The sequence below is a fragment of the Halichoerus grypus genome, chromosome 1, assembly GCF_964656455.1.
Source record: "Halichoerus grypus chromosome 1, mHalGry1.hap1.1, whole genome shotgun sequence".
Taxonomy (NCBI): Eukaryota; Metazoa; Chordata; class Mammalia; order Carnivora; family Phocidae; genus Halichoerus; species Halichoerus grypus.
Window position 1 is genome coordinate 76337216 of NC_135712.1, and position 22599 is coordinate 76359814.

A 22599-nucleotide genomic window follows, 5' to 3' on the forward strand; every position below is an offset into this window, starting at 1 on the left:
AGGGAGGAGGGAATAGGAAGGAGGAAACAGAAAAAGAAAGTTCACCCCAACTGCATTGGCGAGATAAAGGAAAACCCAACATTTTGCCCTGGGATGCCCTACAGGAGAGACTAGGGGCAGATGAAATCAATCTATGTGGGCCTTGGATTTAAGGTTTGGGGATGGGTAGTGACTTGAACTTTAGGTCTCTAGACATTAAAATCAACTCCAAGAATTCCTGCAGAGCAGCGATTTTCAAATGGTGATTGGTGGAATTCTAGGGGTTCTACAGAGAGAAGTGCCTGAGGAGCCATTGCAGGGGGTGAAAGGAAGGAGTCCAGTGGTCAGGTTCCCAGCGCTCTTGCCTCCTGCCTCTTCACTTCAAAAAAACGCATCTCTACTTGAATTGCTTTGTATCGGGGGTTTCTGAGAATGGTTCACGTGGCTAAGAAAAACTGGAGGCCAGAGGCCACTATACTATGAAGTCATTCATGCCTTCTGATTTATGTCCTGCTCAGCATACAGACCCCCCTCCTTTCGGGTGCCACCATCACCGAGCCACAGGCTGGGTGGCGCAAGCCATGCACTTTGCCATCTCTCTGACTGACGCTGCTTGGTGCTGTTGCATCAATCACAGGGGGATCCACACATGTTATTCCAGCAGCCAAACGAGAGGATCATTCTGCACATGAAGCAGGGGCAGGCAGTGCGTGCTAGGCGTGAGACGTGGCACCCACTCTTGCCTCGGGGGAGAAGGTCTTTGAGGTTCCAGGCCTCTCTTTCTCCTGGCTATCTGAACGCCCTTGCCTGGAGTGTGCATACTTTGTCGATGACCAAGGAACAGCAGCCATCAGGTTCCTGAAAGGCCCTGTCGTTTTCGCACACATTCAAACTTTTTAATGCACATCCCCCTCCGACATAACGAGGCCATGGTGGCTGAGAGCTATGAGTCCTGGAGAACGGGAAAGGGAGCGAGATAGCATGTTTACTGCCCTTCTGGGAACCCCAGCCCTGAGCACCAATTTGAAGGCCCCAACTGACCATGTGAAACTGTGAGGGAGGGAGGGGGTAAGTGAAGATGGGGGAAACAGGCATGAAAAAGGATATGCCTATCAACTCACATTTTCACTTTTTCCCATGAGGATCATAGTGCTTTTCCTTGATGAAACACTGCTGACCACTCCACAGAGCAGAGATACCAGTGCTGAACTGCCACCAGAGGAAGGGCTGCTTTCTTTTTTTTTTTTCTCCCAACTGTGTCATGAACTCTGAGAGTGTCCACCCTCCGCCACCCAGAGTTGCTTAGGACAGGCCCCCAGGGGCACATGCTGTGGACTCACCTGACAAGGCTGCAATCTGTGGGGTACGGAGGTGGGGGAGTGCAGTGGGAGGTGGATGGCATGGAGAGTGGGGGAGGGAGGGCCTGGGTGGGGCTGAGTCCATTCATGTCTCCAGCCATTGGCATGTGGGTGCCCATCATAGGAACTGAACAGAAGCAGGAGGAACAGAGAGGGTTACTGCCGTCATCAGTACCAGCTTCCCAGTGGTCCATCTTGCCTGGTTTAATGTTACCAAGGGCCGAATTCACCAGCTTTCCTAGTCAGCCTTCTCTCTCACTACACCCCTTCGAGCACCCTACATCTCATCCAACAGAACAGAACAGTCACCAAACTCCAAACTAGTTGCATACTTTTTGACCTTTGCACATTCTCTTTGGACAATCTCCCCCCACTTCCTTCCCTACTTCTAATGCTCTAACTGTTCATTACCCCTGATGTTAACATATTCCTCTTTGTATCTGCCTTCGTGGGTTATAATTCTGTCTCTCTCATTAGGCTAATTCCTCAAGCATGGAGATTAGTTAGACCTTGTACATGTCTCAATCCTCACCTAGCATAGTGCCTGGCACCAATCACATGCTTGGTAAACCGATGTGCAGTGAACAAATGCAGAGACGTGTGAATGAGAGAGTGACCTCTGGGATATTTGTCTGGGGATAGGAGTATTTACTGCAATATTTGGGAACCATAGGCCTAATAAGGAAGGATGAAATTAAAGATTCCAGCTCTTTCTTATGGTCCATTTCTGGATTGTATTCGGGGACACCAGCAACCCTGATTGTTTTTTTTTTACTAAACTACAAACTGGAAAGATTCACCTATAGAGAAGTAAAGCTTAATACTGATAATACTTATGAGGCAAATTTTGTCTTCAGGTGAAAAAAAGAGCAAAGGAACATATCTACAAAAAGATTAATGCAATTTGCTTTTTTTTTTGTAAGTGAATCAAATATGCCAAAAAGGAGAAGCCTCTGCCACTAACTGGCCAGCTAAGGAGCATGGGCGTATCATATCTCATCAGTTTTCCCTCTGACTTTGTTGATGATATCAGAGAAAACTTGTGAAGTATAAATGAGAAAATGTAGGCAAACTATAACTTTCACAAACGTGAAGGAACAAAAGGACTCTAAGATGTCACAAGAAAGAAAATAAAGTAAAAATATACATGGTGCTTTTTCCTTTTACTGTCAAAACAGCAGACCTGTCAAGGGGTAAGAATTTGAGCCTTAGGATGCATTGATCACCAGTGAGAGAGCAGTTTGGCTCTAGTCTTTGTTGCCAGATCAAGCAACCATATCGCACACACTCTATCTCATTTAAATCTGAATGTTTGCCATCAGACCGTAGAGAGTCACAATCCTAGCTTCCCTTAACTTCTTTAAAAAACAAAACAAAACACCTAGTCTCTTCAAGGCAATACTTAAATGCACATTGAAAGGCTTGATCAGAATAATGAAGGATTTCAAAGGACAAGATTGAGGCATTGTTTTCTGAGGTGCATTATAGGATACATGTGCAGTGTTTAGGCTTCTGCATCCCTGAGGATATGAGACATCCTTCTGCATTTTATCCTCCTTTTGGTTTTCTCTAGTTTGGGAATTCACTCTGCTAGATTTAGTTCTAGTGGATAAGATAATTCTATTTACAGCAAAGCTATATAGCAATCATCATCCATTTGGAGGCCTGTTCTCATGTTGCCTCTTACAGTTACACTTAGTTGATGTGAGGAATCTGTGCGTGAATAAGTAAAAGGGAGACTCTCTTCTCTATGTCAATTCCTTAACAACTGTATACAAGATGCAGTAGACAAGCTGAGAAGACCAAGATCATAGGGACACAGAATCATAAGATGTTAAATGCGCAGAGTGATAATTTTATGAATGGAAACTGAGCATCAGAGCAGAGAGGTGACTTGCCCACAGTTGCACAGCTAATACTGCAATAGAGGTCAGACTCTATAATCTATCTCTCTGGACTTTTAAGTCTACCGCACCATGCTACTTCCCACATGTTGGAAAGACCTCCTTTTCGCTTTCTCAAAGGAGGTGGGAGGTGGGTCCCCATCAGGTTGACAGGAAGTGGACCATTGTTATCACAGAGATATTTTTCCCTACTGAAGGAACAACCCCCTCTATGTCTCCCACTGTGCTTTGTAATGAACCATACACTTCCAAAGTGACAAAAAGTTCACCATAAGAAACTCAAGCCATTCAACTGTGATCTGTTCTGTCCCACTCTGCCTCTCCTTAGCTTAGGAGCAAGCCTCTCCCCCAACCCAAAGCAGAGTCTTCTCATACACTAGCCCCAGTGACCCCTAAGGTGAAGTTAAAGGGAGAAGCTCTTACTGTTGGCTCCCATGCCGTCAGGAATGGTGGTGGGGGTGAGGGCATTGCGCTGCTGAGGGTTGATAAGCTGGCTCACAGAAGGCAGCTTGTTCATGCTGTTCATTTTGTTCAGAGGTGGGGAGCTGTTACCGTATGTAGACTGAGACTGCATCGAGGTCCTAGGAACACAAACATGGGAATGACAGTGAGCATGTGACACTGGAGGGGGGTGACTGGTCATATCCAACAGGTCTCAGATTAAAACATGGCTTTGAACTATACACTTGTAAAAATATTCCTCTGGGACCTATGACAAGAAGTTACTTGTGTTTCCATCCAAGAACTTTTTTTTCCTTTCTTTCTTTTTTTTTAATAATTTTTTATTATGTTATGTTAGTCACCATACAGTACATCATTAGTTTTTGATGTAGTGTTCCATGATTCATTGTTTGTGTATAACACCCAGTGCTCCATGCAATATGTGCCCTCCTTAATACCCATCACCGAGCTCACCCATCCCCCCCAGCCCCCTCTCCCCTCTAAAACCCTCAGTTTGATTCCCAGAGTCCATAGTCTCTAATGGTTCATCTCCTCCTCTGATTCCCCCCCCCTTCATTTTTCCCTTCCTTCTCCTAATGTCCTCCATGCTATTCCTTATGTTCCACAAGTAAGTGAAACCATATGATAATTGTCTTTCTCCAAGAACTTTTTTTTAACTAGGGAAGGATTACAAGGCTATCATCAAATCATATTTTTCCTGAATGTATAGAGTACAAAGTTGAATACCTTCCTAAAGAATCTCTTTTGTGAGGGGGAAAATAATTGCATCTTCTTTTTGCCTCTATATTATTTTTTCTCCATCCCTTTCCCCTCTCTTGCCCTTCAAGTCAAACAAGCTTGAAAATCATTGAGGGAAAAGAACTCAGTGAAGACCCACAGGCTTATGAAAGACACGCAGATGCCATTTGCAAACTGCAGCTGAGGCCCTTCATTTGCAGCTTCCTGGGCCATTTGGGATATGCAGAAAATTAGTGCAAAGCCAATCAAACAGGGAATTTGGCAGCACGGCCGGCTGTCATGCAGAGGCCGGCCCCAACATGGAACCATGCGTTCTCAGCTTAGAAGTTCATGGGCCATGAGAGAATCCATGGGGTTGCCAACAGCCTCTCTATACAGGAGAAGCTTGGCGCCCAAACAACTCTTCTGTTGACAAGTCTCCTGGGAGACAAGGGAAAAAGAACAATTCCATTTAGCATAACTTCAATTTGGAAACTTACTGGGATTGGTTTGTCACACTATGCATTATATTACATAAAACATTCCCTACTCAACTGCCATTCAGCAAGTTTTCTCTGATTATAGAACTGGTGATATCTACTACAATCACAGCAGGATATATCATCAGAAAATTGAAGTGTAAGACTTCCTCTAGCATATATTAGAAACCATGGGTCCTTGTGTGGGCCATGAAACACCCTTGCAATTATTTTCTCACAAGAAAACTATATAAACTAAATACATATACACTTACTCGAGTTGGATGATAGAGGTAGAAAAACTGGCAAGAAACAGTCTCATCTGTGAGAAGCTCATAGGGTAGTGGATACACGGGGATAATAATCCAACCTACCTTGTAGGGTTATGGAGAGAACTGGAAAGGAGAAGGTGAGGAAGAACTTCATAGACTATATGGCATTTGCAGTGAGTAATTACTGTGACCACAGAATGAAGACTGGGCTTGAGCCTGTTTCTAACCCCTGGTGGGAAATGCTCCCCTTTTATAATTCTCAAACAAAAGGCATTATTTTGTTCCTATCTCTCTCCTCCCTGCAGCCATATTTATATTAGAGGAGAGAGAAAAAAAAAGAAAAAAAAAGTTTTCTGAGTTTTATTATAGATACATAAAATACAAAATTTTGCAGGCTCTACAAATGCACCCAGGTTCCCGACAAATGTGGTATAAAGTGTCTGAAAGAATAATAAAAGGGGGCCTCTAGCACTTGAGTGCCACTGTGGGACAACACTTGGCCTTTGAGGCTGCTGCTCTGCATTCTCCATAATTACACAAAACAGCGAAGGCTCCATTCCTTGTCTCTGAAGAGTCACGGCTAGAGGAATTCAAACAATATGCTGTGTACACATTTGCATAAATAAGGATGACAGTTGATGTACCATTAACAATTCAGCTGCATTTTACAATTACTGATTTTAAAGTAAGAGGGCACAGATTCTTCTCTTTAGACCTTTTGGAGAACTCACAATTACAGGTCCATGTCATATAAACAGGTGTTTCTGTGATAAGCCCTCCCAACTGTAAGACACTTCAGGTTACTAAGCTCTCCTTTATCCATTTTCTGAAGGACCATCACATGCCCGTGGAGGAGAACATGGTCTGGCAAGGCAGGGATGGTAGGAAATTATTCTATTTTACAGATGTGTAAACATAAGGTCCTAAGAATAAAGGTACACAAGTCCATATTACTAAATAATGAGTTGAGAGGTCTCCTGGCTCCTAGTCCGAGTTTTTTTCTTTCATTCTGTGTCAACTTCCCAGAAATTAGACAGTAGTGTGCAATAAGTTACAGAACCAAGACATGGGTGAAGTTGTAAGAGAAATGTGGGAGACCGAGGTACAGCAGGGGCAAGGGATATAGCAAAGGCAGTCCCCCCAACTGATATCAAATCCACTCCATCCCTGTGTGGAAGCCTTGTGTTAAGAGTCAGCACTTTGGATATACTTAGGAACATTTGTAAATCCATATCAAAGTACAGAAAAGCTCAGGGCAAGGTGGCCAAGAGATGCTTTGCCAGGTGCTTTTTCTCTCTGCCCACAACAAAGTACCTAAGATGCCAGGTTGTTCAGACTCCAGAGGCAGGTTTGTCCTCTATAACCTAAAGAGACCTCTATCTCTTTCATTCCCCCAAATCAGTCAAATGCAAAGCAAGAGCTAAAGGAAGCATCGCTTGAACCACGGATATCCACCATTAGGAAAATAAAAATATTTTTAAAAGCTTTGCATTTTCCTGGACACTTTGTTATAATACATTCCTTCTTCCAAATCCTGTTACACTTCCCTTCTCCATTTCTTTTTTGTGGGTCTTTATTTTTGACCATTTTACTAGGTCATTTATTATGAGCAGCCTAAACTATTTTAAGAAATTAGCCCAAAAACCAGAGATGAACAAAGAAGGAACATGAATTTTGAAGTCAACCAAAACATCTAGGCTTAGATGTTTTGGTTCTAACTGACACAAATTAATTGATCTGACACAAATTAATTGACTTCGGATGTTATGCAAAGTCTCTGGAGTCTCATTTTCTTAAACTGTAGAACAGATATCATACTAGAAGAGTTGCTATGAAGACTAACATGAAATAATACGGAAATGATAAGGAAACAACCAAAGTGTCCTCTGATATGTGAATGGATAAAGATGTGGTATATATGTGGAATATTGCTCAGCCATAAAAAAGAATGAGATCTTGCCATTTGTGACAACATGAATGGACCTAGAGGGTATTATGTGGAGTGAAATAAGTCAGAAAAAAACAAATATTGCATGATTTTACTTACATGTGGAATCTAAAAGTAAAATTAATGAACAAACATAACCAAACAAAAATTGACTCATAAATCCAGAGAGAACAAACTGGTGGCTTCCAGAGGGGAGGAAGTTTGAAGGGATGAGCTAAGTAGGTGAAGAGGATTAAAAGGTACAAACTTCTAGTTATAAAATAAATGTCAGAGGGATGTAAAGTACAGCACAGGGAATATAGTCAATAATATAGTCATAACTTTGTGTGGTGACAGATAGTAACTACACTTAACATGGTGAGCATCCTGTAGTGTTATATAAATGTCAAATCACTATGTTGTACACCTGAAACTACTATAATATTGCATGTGAACTATACTTCAATTTTAAAAATAATAGATTTGTAAAAATGATTTTAAAAATAAAAAATATTACATTCTTAAAAAAAAAAGAGTAAATTAGATTATGTAAGAACTCTGGACATTGTCCTTAATTTATAGGTGCTCAAGAAACATTGGTTCTTTTTACTCTTACACTGCAGGACCAAATGTTTAATACTCTAGTGTTCGGTCAAGAGGATGAGAGGTAACAGTTTAAGAATTTACAGGAGGAAGTGGCAAGTATTCTCACTTGAACAAACCCAGGAATTAGGTTGAGTAGGTGAATAAGGATAAGAGAGTAAAAAGTCAAAAATTCTGAATGCCTCTCCTTTAATGTGGAAGAGTGTTAAAGCCACAGGGAGCAAGGTCAGGGCAGCCTGTTTATTATTAAGTTTGCAATGTCTGAAATACAAAGAGTATTCAGATAACCTCTATGTACTGTGGAAAATGGAACAAGGCTGAATAAATCTGTGACCAATTTAAAGGCCTTGAAGAACAAGATCTTTTTTTTTTTTTCCTTTACACATATAATGTTATAGTCCTTGAGTGGACAATCCCAAAGATTACTGGGGAATCTGAAGATAAGGAAAAAGTGTTCAAGGACAACAGGATCTGTGACACTATGGGTTTCTTACCCACCACCCCCCAATACACACACACACACACACACACACACCCCAAAACTGAAAAAAAGTGAGTACGTAGCTATCCTCAGAAAAACAACCAGGCGTAAGTTCAGGCTGTTTTCTCTAGAGGAGTACTAGATTCTTCCAGGAATCCAACATAACAGAGATATAGAAAGGCATATTTCATATATTTCTAGTTTTGAGGAGAAATCCTGAAAAAGTCAAGTCCGAGGTCTTAACTTTAATGACTCAGGCTTCTGTGAATAAAATTCAGTATCTCAGAGCTGTAAGTGACCTTGAAATCATCCAGAATTAAAAAACAGTTTTCCTGATTCCAAGACTAGTGACTATGTGGCAGAGAGTCCAAATTCTTGAAAAGACACAAACTCAAAGTCATCTTCTCCATCTTGCTGGAGATAGCTACAATTCCATCAAAGGATTCCTTTATTTTTTTGCCTTAATCTTCCATTGCTAGTTAAAAAGTAACTCTCTAGTAGAATGTGGTGATACCTCAGGGTAAATCTATTTCAGCAAACGATTTCTGGAGTGCAGAATCTGAGAGGGAGAAGAGATATTGTGGATAAAGCAAAACACCCCCTATATGAGGAAGGTCAAAAAGAGAGAAGCCATGTAAGATCAGAAATGGAGGTGTTCCTCCTCGAAATTTTGCTCACTACTGTCCTGCCTGTAACCTTACTCTCCAGCTGGGTAATCTTGCCTCTAAATATAAAAGGCAGCATTTCTTCTCTAGATAGATCAACTGTAATTGTAGAATATTTTCCATTAGTTCAAAGATAAGAATTTATATAAGTCACTATACACACATTAAAAACTTATATAAAAATGGGGTGAAAGAAAAAAAAAAACTTGTGAAAGAAAAAGCAAATGTTAAAAAACTAAACATACTCATTAACCCTGTCAGGGATTTGTGAACCCCTTAAAAGGGGATTAGAAAGTTATTTGATTAATTGAAAACACCTTGTCAATGTAACAAGCTCATCTGATTTTACTAATATGCTTTTATCTCAAACATAAAAATGTTTTTTCTTAAGTATTTTTTCAAGCTATTATATTCATTATTTTTATTCAGAAACAATTGTTGAAGCTTTTAAAAACAATTACTCAAAGATTGGAACATAGTGTAATTACAAAAAATCTGGACAACAGGTTCCATTGCATATTTCTGGATGAATATTTGTTAATTCCTATGTCACAGAGCCAAATTATTTAGTAAACTTGGATTTGATTTATTTGGCAACTGAAGATATAGCTCGAGTCTTGTTCAGAGAGGTGGACAAATGATACTATATTGCCTGGCTCCTCATGATGAAATTAATGAATTAAACACCCACAGGGCTAAAATATATTTCAAGTTGGTGTAGGCATTGGAATGTATTTTTAAGACTGATGACCTTAATACAGAGCATCTTAAATAAAAACACCAAATACTGACAGAAATGGAGACAGAACCAAAGTGACTGTTCAGTATTCTTGTTCTTTAGACTTTCACGTGGTACTTCACACATTCAAATGAAAATATGCTATTACTTAAGGAATTTTAAAAAAAGGAAGAGAGACAGAAAAGAAAAAACTGCAAGATGAACCAAGATGCAAAAGTTTATTGAAAATTAAAATCACACATCCATAAAGCAACAGCCTCAAAAACAAGAAATCATTGCTGTGATAAAACAGAATAAAGGGCTGGTGATCTGGTGTGGGGAGACGTGGGGGAAGATTTTTAAAGTCTTCATACCATGATTTTAAAATATGTTTTTAAAATGGAAAGAAAGAGATTCTCTAAACTTTTTGAGCCAAAAAAAAAAAAAAAAAATCAGCTACTCTTTCTATCTTTAAGTTTCAGAACAGGAGTGTTGATTTTAACATGTGTCTGCTTGGACATCACTTAAATAAAATATAAGTGTCCTGAACAAAGGAGTGTGAACAGAGCCAGCCATATGGCTAGTTCTATGGTGGGATTGAGAGAGAAAGGCTCCACTAAACAAATTAGTCATAGATTTGGTGGAGAGGACTTTGAACTCAATTTTGACCACTGAAGAATGATTTCTAACTGCCTGGAACAATATTACTGGGGTAGTTTTACCCTCCTATTAAAATGACAAAATAAATTTCTCTGTCTTCGGGTCTAGACAACAGCTTTGGGTGTAGGGCTCAAGGGTTTCCGTGAGCAAGGAGGACTATCATATCAGATGCCAAGAAGGTGGCAGTGGCAGGATCTGACAGTGTTCATGAACTTTCTATCTACATATGAGGGGAGGAGACTGATAATGCAAATTCTCAAAAAGAAGAAAAGAACATCCCCCCACATTGGCTACTCATAGTAATTATCATCTCTCTGCCCAGCAGTACACTTGACACCTTAGTGTGTTACTATTTGCAATATTATTGCATGACCAGCATTAAAAGGGCCTGACTGAGGCTCTCAGTCGCCTACAATTTTCTTATGCACAGACAAGAACAACTTTTTTCTCCTTTTCTTAAAAAGACATCTTAAGTTTGAGACCCGCTCAAAAACTTCTTTAAGAGTTTTAGAAACACAACAGAAGGTAACAGAAAAGGGTTCGAAAAAACATCTTAATGCCCCTCTTTCCAACCTCAGCCCCTCCCTTCTAAGAACAACACAAAAGCTCACAGACAAACATGGGGGTTCCTGACTGCCCAGTGCTAGATCTAAGGGTGCAGAATCTGCAGAAAACGTCCTTTCTTGTAAGTTTTGAGTCCCTTCAAAAATTTTCTTACTAGTGGCTGTGTGCCTTTGAGCAGTTAGGTCTCTGAGCCAAAGTCTTCAAGTCCTGCGTACGAGGGCTGGACACACACACACACACACGCACGCACACATGTGCGCACACACGTACGTGGAAACACAAGAAACACACGATCAAAATACAGATATGGGGCTCTATGGATACACTGATCGGTTTGGAGGGCTGGAATGTCTAAAGAAGACGTCAGACTGTTTCGGGGTTTCTCTCCGGGGCTCCACAAGCTCATTCCTGAAGCAGGCTGAAAGGAGACTGCAGAGAGGAACCAGAGAAAAAGAAGAGGTGAAGGCTTCGGACTTCATATATTCATATCAACTGAATACAGAAACACCCTCCTACCTTCATGATCACAGTGAGACAGAACAGAATGCCTGGGAAGTTATTTCTGCTCCTTCCTTGTCATCCTCCTTTAAAATTTCTCAGAGAGGACTTCTCAAGATTTTTATGAAGAAATGAGAGAAAGCCGTGGTAGTTAACCAGAACTATCAGAATCACCTGTAGAGCTTAAAAAAAACTTTTTTTTCCCCAGATCCTCAGAGACCAGGCAGGGGCCCAGGCATATATATTTTTAACAAGTTCCACAAGTGATTCAGTTGAAGACTACTGTGTCAGGGTTGGTCACGGTGTTTGGTACAGTGCTTGGCACACTGGACTCGACGAATTGAAAAAAGGCAATGCAGAGACAAGAACGAATTTTAATCTTTGGTAAAATGTCATCGGCCCAATTATAAAACCTCATTATTGTTCCTGTCTGGCTGAACTATGAAGCATGAAGAAATACGATCTTATCAGTCTGGGGGCTGCATCATCATGCATTTGTAAAGAACTATTAATGAGCATTTTGTATATGCCCAGATTGAGATGGAAAAATATCTTAATCCTTTCAGTCACAAACTTGGCCTCCAAAGGCACATATCAAACTCATGAAAGCAACTTTTACAGAATGAAGAAATCAATTATGCCACAAGGACGCCAGGAACAAATCCTTTTATTTTGCTAAAGATTGTGCAACCCCGCGAACTACTGGGGAATTCATTCCTAGATGACTTTTGAGTCACATTTGGTTACTGAGTGCAAAGCAACAAAGCCCTTTTTACTTGCTTACGGCTGGAATTCAGTAAACCAACCTCACCAGCAAGAATTGAGATCATCTGATGGAATATGCCAGCATACAAACTAGCAGGGAAGCGATTTATTCTCGGGTAAAGAGCTAAAGCTTTGACTTCTTGTTTGGATATTACACTTTGGGGCTTCTCTTTGAGCAAGTGCGGAATGAGACAACATGCAGAGACCATGTTTTTGTTATGATAAGAGTATATGGGGGCACCTGGGTGGCTCAGTCGTTGGGCGTCTGCCTTGGGCTCAGGTCACGGTCCCGGGGTCCTGGGATTGAGCCCCGCATCGGGCTCCCTGCTTGGTGGGAAGCCTGCTTCTCCCTCTCCCACTCCCTCTGCTTGTGTTCCCTCTCTCACTGTGTCTCTCCCTGTCAAATAAATAAAATCTTTAAAAAAAAAAAAAGAGTATATGGACCATGGGGGTTCAAACTTTGAGACTTAGAACTGAGATTAGTGGTGCAATGAGATGTGAGAATTTAGAAAAGTGATTTAATCTATCTGAATTTGAGAAGTCTGAGTTGTTACCTCATTAGCAATTCAGAGCTAATAAATCTCTGCCCTGACAACTTTGTAACATAGCTGTGAAATTCAGAAAGTAACACTGTGTAAATGGTAAAAACTCTGCAGGTCCTTGACCTATAAGGTTGAACCAAATGAAACTGTCAATATCCACCTGTTTTTATCTGTGAGACTGGCAATTTCGAACTAATACCCTGGACATGTGAAGGATTTCTAAATCAAACCTAGAAATATGGTCTAAACCACACCTAACGATGAGATAGAGATTTGTGTATTCTGCTCTCTCCTCTATTGATAATGCTGAAAATTTTGCTTGCTTCTCCCGCAGATATGCAATCTGAGGAAAAATTATCAATGTTCTTGCAGAAAGTCATAGCCAAATGACCTTAAAGAAGTAAGACTTCAGGAGCCCCTGGGTGGCTCAGTCATTAAGCGTCTGCCTTCGGCTCAGGTCATGATCCCAGGATCCTGGGATGGAGCCTGGCTTCGGGCTCCCTGCTCGGCAGGAAGCCTGCTTCTCCCTCTCCCACTCCCCCTGCTTGTGTTCCCTCTCTCGCTGTGTCTCTCTCTGTCAAATAAATAAATAATCCTTAAAAAACAAAAAAAGAAGTAAGACTTCATACTGAAAGCACAAAGATAAATACCAACTGATGCGGAGAACTAGAAGTGGGCATAGATTCTGATTCTCATCTTAGCATTATTATGAACTGGCCATGAAATCACAGGTGTAGTTCACTGGGCCTCAGTTATCCAGCTGCGGTATGATGAGATCAGAACTATGACCCTGAAGAACCCACTATGCTCCAATATCCTCTGACCTGCATTACTGAAAATCTACAATCGTCAAGGGATCATCAAGGAGAAGGAAATCCTAAGGGTTCCTCAGGATGCCACATATTTGTATTACAATTAAAATAAAGCCATCTGGCAGAAACTCAAAAATAGTTTTTCAGGGGAAAACAAGAGTTCAGCTAAGTAAAATTTTAACAAAATGATGTTGGCCTGAGATCAGAGGAGGAGGATAAACTACAGGAAAAAATGAAAAAGCAATACTATTGGTCCAAAGTGCACACATCAAAAGATTGCTAAAAAGGTCTCAAGCAGCTTCTGCAAAGCTGTCTTAAGAGTTAATGTCCTTTGAAAATGTGAAGGCAAGGAGTCTAGTGTCAAGAATGGGTCCAGTTTGTCCTGCCACTAGATTCGGGCTTCTATAAACATAACCCCAGATGTTTATTCCAACATGAGCAAATCAACTACAATCAAATTTCTTTGTAAATGGTATAAAGCCTACTCATATCTATAACAATTTGATTCACAAAAACTCGGTGTAAAATTTACCCTCCATAAAGCCCATGATCATGAAGGTAACTGAAGGGATTTTTGAAAAAGGAAAACCATGCACAAATGAAAAGCAAGCAGAGAGAAAACACACAGTGAAAAACTAATAGAAGGAATTCAACTGAAAATATTTTATTGCCGCTTAGTAGAAGCTGTGTATTTCCTTCCCACTAATTTTTCCTCTACTAAAAAGAAAAACACAAAATTGATCCCTTACCAGCATAAAATTGGTCTATATTTTTGGAAAGGAAATCACAGGCTATTATAGGTATTTTCCAAGCTGATTTATTCTTTTCAAATGATTGCCAGGGAATTAGATTTCCATTTTTCTTTGTCTAGTCATTCATGCTCTTTGTTGGAGATTTGCATGAAAATAAGAGAGCTGAAAAAAACCCAGGGGAAGAACACAGCAACTGGAGAATTTATATAGACATCTATCAATCATTGGAGACCCATGTATATATAACAAAGGCAAAATTAGACCAAATGTCTGTATTTTGCAAAGATTTCTTTTGCAGTCTGTCACATTTCCATGCACAAGTCGTCACACTGAAGTTAGCTCTTGTACACTGGGAGATAACTCGAAAACATGCAATAATGCTTTTAAATGGATACCCCAGGGACCCATGAGGCTCTGTTCTCTCACTATTTATCTGTGGCTACACTTGCAAAAGAGGGACGATAATGTTTCTAATATCTCTCGAGCTTTTTAAAATAACAATTTTAATATGCATTTTCTTCTTTGAGGAAATAGACTGCTTTATGAAAGATGAATTATAAAATAATTTACCTTCAGAACAGTGCCAGACACTCAGACTAAGCACTGGTAACTCATCCCGTGCAAACACAGAGTTATGTATGCTCATGTACTCCAAGTCAACAAACACAAATTGCCCAAGTCCCCGACTGACTAAGGTAGATCTTCCTGCTTATAAAATCTCTAAAACTATGACACTAAACTATTCCTTTTATTGTGTGATCTAGAAGAATTGTTTCAAATTGTCCTATTAATTTACACAATGCTCAGAACGAATTTCCAGAGCTCTCTTAAGATTCAAAAGGTGGGGGGGCGCCTGGGTGGCTCAGTCGTTAAGCGTCTGCCTTCAGCTCAGGTCATGATCTCAGGGTCCTGGGATCGAGCCCCGCATCAGGCTCCCTGCTTGGCGGGGAGCCTGCTTCTCCCTCTCCCACTCCCCTTGCTTGTGTTCCCTCTCTCACTGTGTCTCTCTCTGTCAAATAAATAAATACAGTCTTTAAAAAAAAAGATTCAAAAGGGGGTCTGGTTAGGAATTCACCACTAATTCATAAGCTCTGGGAAAGTAGGAACTTCATCTTTCTCATCCTATCCTTAATACTTCACTGTAACAGATCTTCAATAAAAAGTTTGTTACATGAATCAACTCAACTATTCCAGTCTTAACTGATGATAAGGTTTCATCATTAACCATATTTTGTGTCTGGATGGGCATGCCTAACTTTCTCAGACAAAAGAGATCTCTGTTAAAGGCTGTCGTTTTTTTAGATATTGAAATACCATTTTAAAAATCACTGTATGCTTTCCTAAAACATTTCCATACCTCTCTACTTTAGGATACACATATTAGCTTCCAAATATTCCTATAAAAAAAAAAAAATCTAAGCCATGGGGCACCTGGGTGGTGCAGTCAGTTAAGTATCTGACTCTTAGTTTCAGCTCAGGTCTCAGGGTCTTGAGATCAAACCCCACGTCTGCTTAAGTTTCCCTCACCCTCTCCCTCTGCCCCTCCCCCTCCTCTCTCTAATATATAAATAAATTTTTAAAAATAAATCTAAGCCTTCAGAGGCAACGAAGGAAGATCTACCAATTACCTAGAACAAGAACTGGCAAAGTACAGTGAATGGGCCAAATCTGGCCCACAGGCTAAGAATGGCTTTTACATTTTTAAAAGTGTGAAAGTTCAAAAGAAGAATTATTTCATGATACGAAAATTATATGGAATTCAAGTTTCAGTGTCCATAAAAAGCACCGGCCACTCTCATTCATTTACACACCGTGGTTGCTTTTGCCCTACACAGGCAGCACTAGGCATCTAGTTGCAAGAGACCATATGGACCAGAAAATCGAAGATGTTTACTACCAGTGTTTCACAGAAAAAAAGTTTGCCAACGCCTGTGCTAAATGGTCAGATTTTCTAAACCACATCATTTAATAAGTATCAATTTGGCCTGACAGTACTTTTCCTGTTAACTGGAAAAAAAGACGGGGAAGACTATCAGAGAGAGTAACTAGTTCAGCATGATGTGCTGCTATGTAATTCTTCTGAGGTCATTTTGGCTGAGCCAGACACTTCCAGAGTGAACTAGAGGCAATTTGGGAATGTTTCTTAATACCATCACATGCATGTTTCCCTCTTAAGAGAGAGGCACTTAGCCTCTCTTGGTCTGTAAATGATGTTACAGGTCTGTTTCTTTGATCCCTGCTGTAAGATTTTATAAGAACTAAATCAGTTTTACACTTGAATATATTAACATATATTTCCTTCTGATATCCTAAAGAATATGTAGGATTTGCAATGGGAACTCTGTCTGCAACCCTGAGTTCTCATTCTCCTTTGGAATATCCTGTGTCTCCAAGAAACCTCTTGATTAAACTTCCCACTCAGCCTTACTATAAAACTTTATAATTATGATTTGCAAAGCTTTCATGCTCAAAGTAAATGGTGAGATCCCTTCTAGGCAAACGAGGTCTTAAATGCTCAATGAGCCTGAAGTCCTTTAAGGGAGCTCACACTCCTTTTCCACCCCTCTGCTGTCCACCCCGTACCCCATAGCCAGGTGCTCAGAGGATGCCTCCTGAGTATCACAGATGCAGTCCAACACCTTGGCTGCATTTATGTTGATTAAAAAGAGGAAGATGAGCCCTCTTTCTTATACTTTCCATAGCTATCTCTCTATAGCTACTATTAATGTATCAGAAAATAACCATTATTTATTGTTCATTTACATTTCTATTGTAAAAGACAATCTTTGCCTGAGGCTAGATGACTTTGGCTTCATTTCTTTTGGTCTGAAGAGCAGAGCTGAATGTCTGAATTACTTAAATGGGCCCAAAATGTATATATTTTACATTATCTATGGAGACTCTGCCAATATCTCCAGTATAGACACTTTAAGCTAACAAGTGATTATTCTTAACCACAGAAGGGTGAATGTCAACAGAGTCTTGATTTGACAACTTCCCTTTCTCCCATGAGAGCTATTCTATTCTGATTAGTCACAAAACAATATCATCAAAGATCCAAGAGTTGAGGTAAAAATTAACATATAAATATATAACTTATACATTGCACGTAGATCTAATATGGTTGCAAAATCTGGCCCAATTTCTGTAAAAATGTATTGCTGGAAGACAACCTCGAACAGAGATGCTGAAACATGGCAATAAGATGCTACTTTGCCCTTCTGCCTCCGGATGGCTTCCCAAGGAGCATGTGCTAGGGTCTCAGAGTCCTCAACAGAGCTCTCCAAGAAGTTGCTTACAGTAAAACCCATGTGCTATCCCCAGTCTACAAGTGGATTGTGTGCCTCCCAGGTGAGGTACAGGACAATGCACCGGGATGAGGGAAGGTTACATGTTGTTGCATGTACACATATGACTAGAGTAGACTATATACTCAAAATTCTTCTCTGGATAGATGTGTATGGATGAGGGGTAGAGAGGGCAAACTCTATTAGCATGAGTCTCTTTGTAATTCACCTGAAATGTTTTAGCTTCAATTTCAGAAGCTAGGTGGACCTTCTCCAGGCTCTAGGGAAAGAAACCGGGAAGGTTGTTGAAACTGAAAAGGGTCCCCGCTCCGGTTCATGGGAACCTATGATGCTCTGCTATCTCCCGGCCTCGGGTCTTCTCATCGCCCGCCCACCGCCCCATTTCGGACCCGGACGCCTCCTGAAAGGGCACAGCGACACACTCACTGTTTCTGAAGTAAATGCTGGTGCTGCTGCTGCTGCTGCTGCCTGTAAGTCTCGATCGTGTGCTGAGGCAGGTACTGCATGAGCTCCAGGGACTCCTTGATCTTCAGCAGCATTTCATAGGTCTCGCGGCCCCTCACCTATGTGCAGCGCGCAAGGAGAGACACAGGGAAAATGAAGAGCTCTGGAACGGTTAGCGGCACAGTCAGTCCTCCTCCTCTGTGGATTCCGTATTGCCGAATTCGCCTGCTTGCAACACTCCTTTGTGACACGGAAACCGAGCCTGGCGGCACTCTGTGGCCACACAGACACGCACAGAGGGCCACACTGCAGCTGCTCGCGCACGTTCCCAGCTCAGGGGCACGACGAAGGCACGCTCTGCTGTCTCACTCCAGCTTTTATGCTGCAAACAAGTGTCCTCTCCCTGGTCTACTGAATGCCACATTTTCCACAATGTGTGTGGGGGGGTGGGGGGGTGGGAGGGGGTTTGTTGTTGTTGGTTTTGTTTGTTTGTTTTAGTTTTTTTTGTGTGTGTTTTTTTGTGTGCGTTTTTTGTTTTGTTTTGTTTTGTGTTGGCTTTTTTGGTGAACCTGCTCTTTAAACTGGTCCCCAAGGGTAATGCTGAAGCGCTGTCTAGGATTCCAGGTGCCAGAAGGCTGCCATGTGCCTTCTGGAGAAAATGTGTTAGATAAGCTTCATTTAGGCATGAGTTGTAGTGCTGTTGGTCATGAGTTCGGTGTTAATGAATCAATAGTATACATGGAATAAGGTGTCTTTAAAGAGAAACACACATCAAACAAGGTTATGTACTGAATGGTTGCAGAAAATGTTGTGATCAGAGACTCACAGGAACTCCATCCTGAACTTTCCCATGAGTCAGTGTTTGTTAGAACAACATTTGCAGTGATTTTATAAGAAACAACTACCAAAAGTAATGAGAATTAGCGGTTATTAACTTATCTCTGGAAAGACAGAAGTTTTCAGCTGAGGCAAAACATGCTTCTCTCTTTAAGAGAGTCTCTTAAAAGTTTTTAAAAGTATGAGCAGGGCCAGGACTGGAGTGAGACCAGCAGGGTGCATGAGAGCTTGCAGGGTCCCAAGAGCGAGTGCCTATTTCAAATCTGCTCCCTAGGCATTTTGTAGGCCTCACCCAAGTCCCTTCCCTGAGAGGCAGGATTTGTCAGAATTCAGAAATGGAAAAGTTTCCTCTACCGTATGTCAGGTTAGCTCCTATTTGTCCCAGCTCTGTGGTCACCTCTGCAAAGCTTCCCCTGATCTCAGTCTTTGGGTGAGTGTTCTGCCCTTTCTATGTGCTCCCACGGCATCATGCCCAGCTCTACGGAGGGATTTATTTCATTACATTCTAACTGTCTCCTTGCTAGAAGGCAAGCTCTTTGAAGGTAAAAATTATATTCTACTGATCTCTGAATGCTCAGGGTCTAGCATATTTGCCACCCAACAGATACCAACTAAATTCATGTTAAATTAAAAGTTTTTTTTCCTTAATTCACACATCCCAGTTTGGCTGATTCTTCACTAAACATAAGATGTAACTGATGACAAGGTACCTCCTTCCTTAGTACAAACTGGTTCCTATCTCAACAGCTGAAAACATATTAGGTCTTTCGGAATATTTGGTTCATCAGGATAATGTTGCACTTAAAGTTCACAAGTCCGTTTCCATAGGTAGCTTGAGAAAAAAGACACTGAGAATCTTGGCTAACTCTCCGTCTCATTGTTTTACTGGCAAGCAGTCTGTTGCCCCGGAGGTCAGGGCCCAAAGAAGGCAGGGAAGCAGGTATGTCACACCCAAACCTGTTGAGTGGCTTTGGCGTCAATACAGGGGCGGCCACCCCTGTCAAATCTCCTGGCCCGGCTTGCCTGGGTCTCAGGTACGTTCAGATGGTGAGGCTTATGCTGGTTACCAAGACTTTGCCACCACTCTCGATGGCCAAAACCTAAGGTGCTAAGAATTCAACAGACTGCAACCATAGTCTAAAAAGGGAACCTCAAGGACCTTGAGAGGACTCATGTTCCTCATAGGAATGAACAGTGCTCTTACACAACAACTGGGCTGAGTCTTCTGGCCATTCACATATAACTGAGGATCCTGTCTTGCTTGGCTTTCTTTATAGCACTTCCTAAAAGAAATCGCATTCAAGTCCATAAATGTTGTACTGTCAAATCTGTGAGCTCCTTCTGACAAAATCTCAGTCTTGGCCACACTGTCTGGGGTAATCTTATCATTCTTAAACAACGAACTGCAACTTAATTTTAAATATTTGGGTAAGAAAAATTATATTAGAAGAGTAACTTTGATTGGGCGAGTAGTAAGTAGAGAAGCCCGCACTACTGACAGATTTCAAAATAGGGGAAGAGATGGATATTTCCTGATTTTTCAAACAATATTTTCTCCCTGTTTTATCTCCCTAGTCATCATCGTCCCTTTCTCATTGTCACAGATAATAAGATGACACAGAGGAAAAGCTCATTCAGAGATGGTAAAAATGAAGCAGTTGGGAAGACTCAAGGGAGACTCACTGGTAAGTATAACAGCTCATCATCTGGGGACCTCCGTTTCTTAATGGATGTCATCTGGATGCCATGCGTGTTCTGACGAAAAGCTGGTGGAGGGAAAACGCAAGTTTCATCCTGGGAACATTTCTGAAGCACTAGTACATTTATTAAACAGACAGTAGCCTCAGCAAACCTGTGAGATTAGAGTTTTCAGTCCCAAGCTTCCATTTCCTTGGTGATCATTGCATTTACATTAAGTGTACGCCTAACAATAATGAGGTGGGGGGGTGGGGAGGAATAAGTAGAAGGAAGACATCTGGGAAGCTGGAAGAGAGCCTTTGGCCTAAGTGGTGCTGCAGGAATCCCTGTGTCTTGCTGGCGTGTGTCTGTGAACAGCTGTTCAGGGAAGGAAGATAAATGGGTTTGGTGTTTTATTTTTCAGATCATTTATCTTCCAAGGAGGTAAAGGGAGGGGTGTTGTAGAAGTTGTCTTGCCCATGCGCTCAGCTTGCGTGTTCAGCCCTCCCACGGCAGTGAGGACATCACGTAACTTCAGACAGACAGTTCCACTCCCAGGCCCTCATTTTCCCTTTGGTAAAGGGAGTGGATGCAGCTCATAAATCCTTAAGGTTTCCAACATTAGAAACTACAACCAGGATCCAGGATATAGAGAGGATTCTTTTGCCAAAGTTCGGATAATCTATTCTTCCTAAAAGTTATTAATTTGTAGGTAACTGAGGTGCTCAGGGAAGCATATAGAAACGATGCCACCAGACAGACTCATGAGCAAAATTAGGGTGGAGATAGAATTATATACATATGTATGTATTGTGTATGTGTGTGTGTATGTGTGTGTGTGTGTGTGTGTATATATATACACACACACATATACTTTTTTGAGGAATAATCAGGGAGAGAAGGAGCCTAACAGGAAAGGCAAGTCATACGGAAAAGTTAGAAGTTGATGATGAGTAGCTGTTAAAACATTCTGTTGTTCTGTAAAACGCAATACAATTTATATTTCTTCTGGATACTAACCAGTAATAAGATTAAAACATGTTTTCATGAAATAAGTCACAGCGTGGTATACTTTAAAATACTTGTAGTGATAATAGGCTTATGCGAGGCACCTTCTAGAATCAATTTCTTCTCATAAGTTAGATGCACAAGTGGATCAGTGGTTTTCACACTTTGCTGCCTGGAGGTCTAGGCCCCTGTACCACACGGGCAAGGGGTGATTGAGAGCAACAGACCACCCCTGACTGCTGCCACCTTCAAATAGAATATTTTAAATATTTCATTTAAAAAAAAAAAAAAAAAAAAGCTTTTACTGCTTAACAAAAGGAGTTTGAAAACAACAGACCTAAATCATTAGTCTCATTATAAATGAGGTAACTGAGGCCCCAAGATGGTCATACGTGTCAAAACTCCATGAAACCTGGATCTGCATATTCCCCAGACCGTCCTTTGTGAAATACATTTGTAAATCTCACTATTCCCAGGAATTCATAAGGTAGACAGATGCCATTTTCAGTCCTTATGTGCAATTCCAGAAAGATAAACTGGTATCAGTGTCTCATACCCAGAGTTTCTGATTCAGCAGGTCTGGGAACTAAGAATTTGCATTTCTACCCAGTTGCAAGATGATGCTGATGCTACTGGTCTGGGAGTCACAGTTTGAGGACCGCTGGACCAAGAAATCCTCACCATGACGATTTGCTTTTGCAAAGCAGTCGTGCACACCTGGAGTCCTCCATCAGCGGGACAACCGTTCACACTGGCTGTGGGACCTCACTTGCCTGTGGGGCAAGTCATACTTGCCCCTGAAGCCCTGAGGTAGGTCTTCCTATGCAGCTTCCCCAGCATTGCTCTTGGCCCCCACATCTGGAGAAGATTTCACCCTACCGCATTTGGCTACTACAGCTACTTACGGCGCTTCGTACCGTCACCGTTCTTTGCGCTGTCCGTCACCTGCTGCTTCCTGATGCTGTCTTCATCCGCCTTCCGGTCTCTCCCTGGGCAGGCACAGATCCGGGCCTCAAAGCAGCGTCGGCCCAGGACTTGCCCGCTAGGAATCAGAGAGGAGGGAGAGAAAGGGCAAATTGAAAAGAATTGTAAAAGTCCCTGGCATTCTCTCATTTCCATATCCAATGCTAGCCGTCACCCATCCACCATCACCACCAGCTCACTCAT

General features: G+C 41.4%; 1 protein-coding gene across 5 annotated transcripts in view; it reads right to left on the reverse strand.

Moving 5' to 3' along the window:
* The window catches only part of TP63 (tumor protein p63), a 232791-nt gene that overhangs the window by 6400 nt on the left and 203792 nt on the right, over positions 1–22599 (reverse strand). For 3 of the 5 annotated variants that reach the window (XM_036064636.2, XM_078068034.1, XM_078068038.1), the window contains 5 exons: positions 22338–22474; positions 20431–20513; positions 17893–18029; positions 3665–3822; positions 1320–1464 (listed from right to left, as the gene is read on the reverse strand). In XM_036064636.2, coding sequence (XP_035920529.2) covers positions 1320–1464; positions 3665–3822; positions 17893–18029; positions 20431–20513; positions 22338–22474 — 660 coding nt within the window. Of the gene's footprint in view, positions 1–1319; positions 1465–3664; positions 3823–9790; positions 11219–17892; positions 18030–20430; positions 20514–22337; positions 22475–22599 lie in introns of those variants that run through there. The other 2 variants (XM_036064645.2, XM_036064692.2) reach the window with 2 other exon arrangements.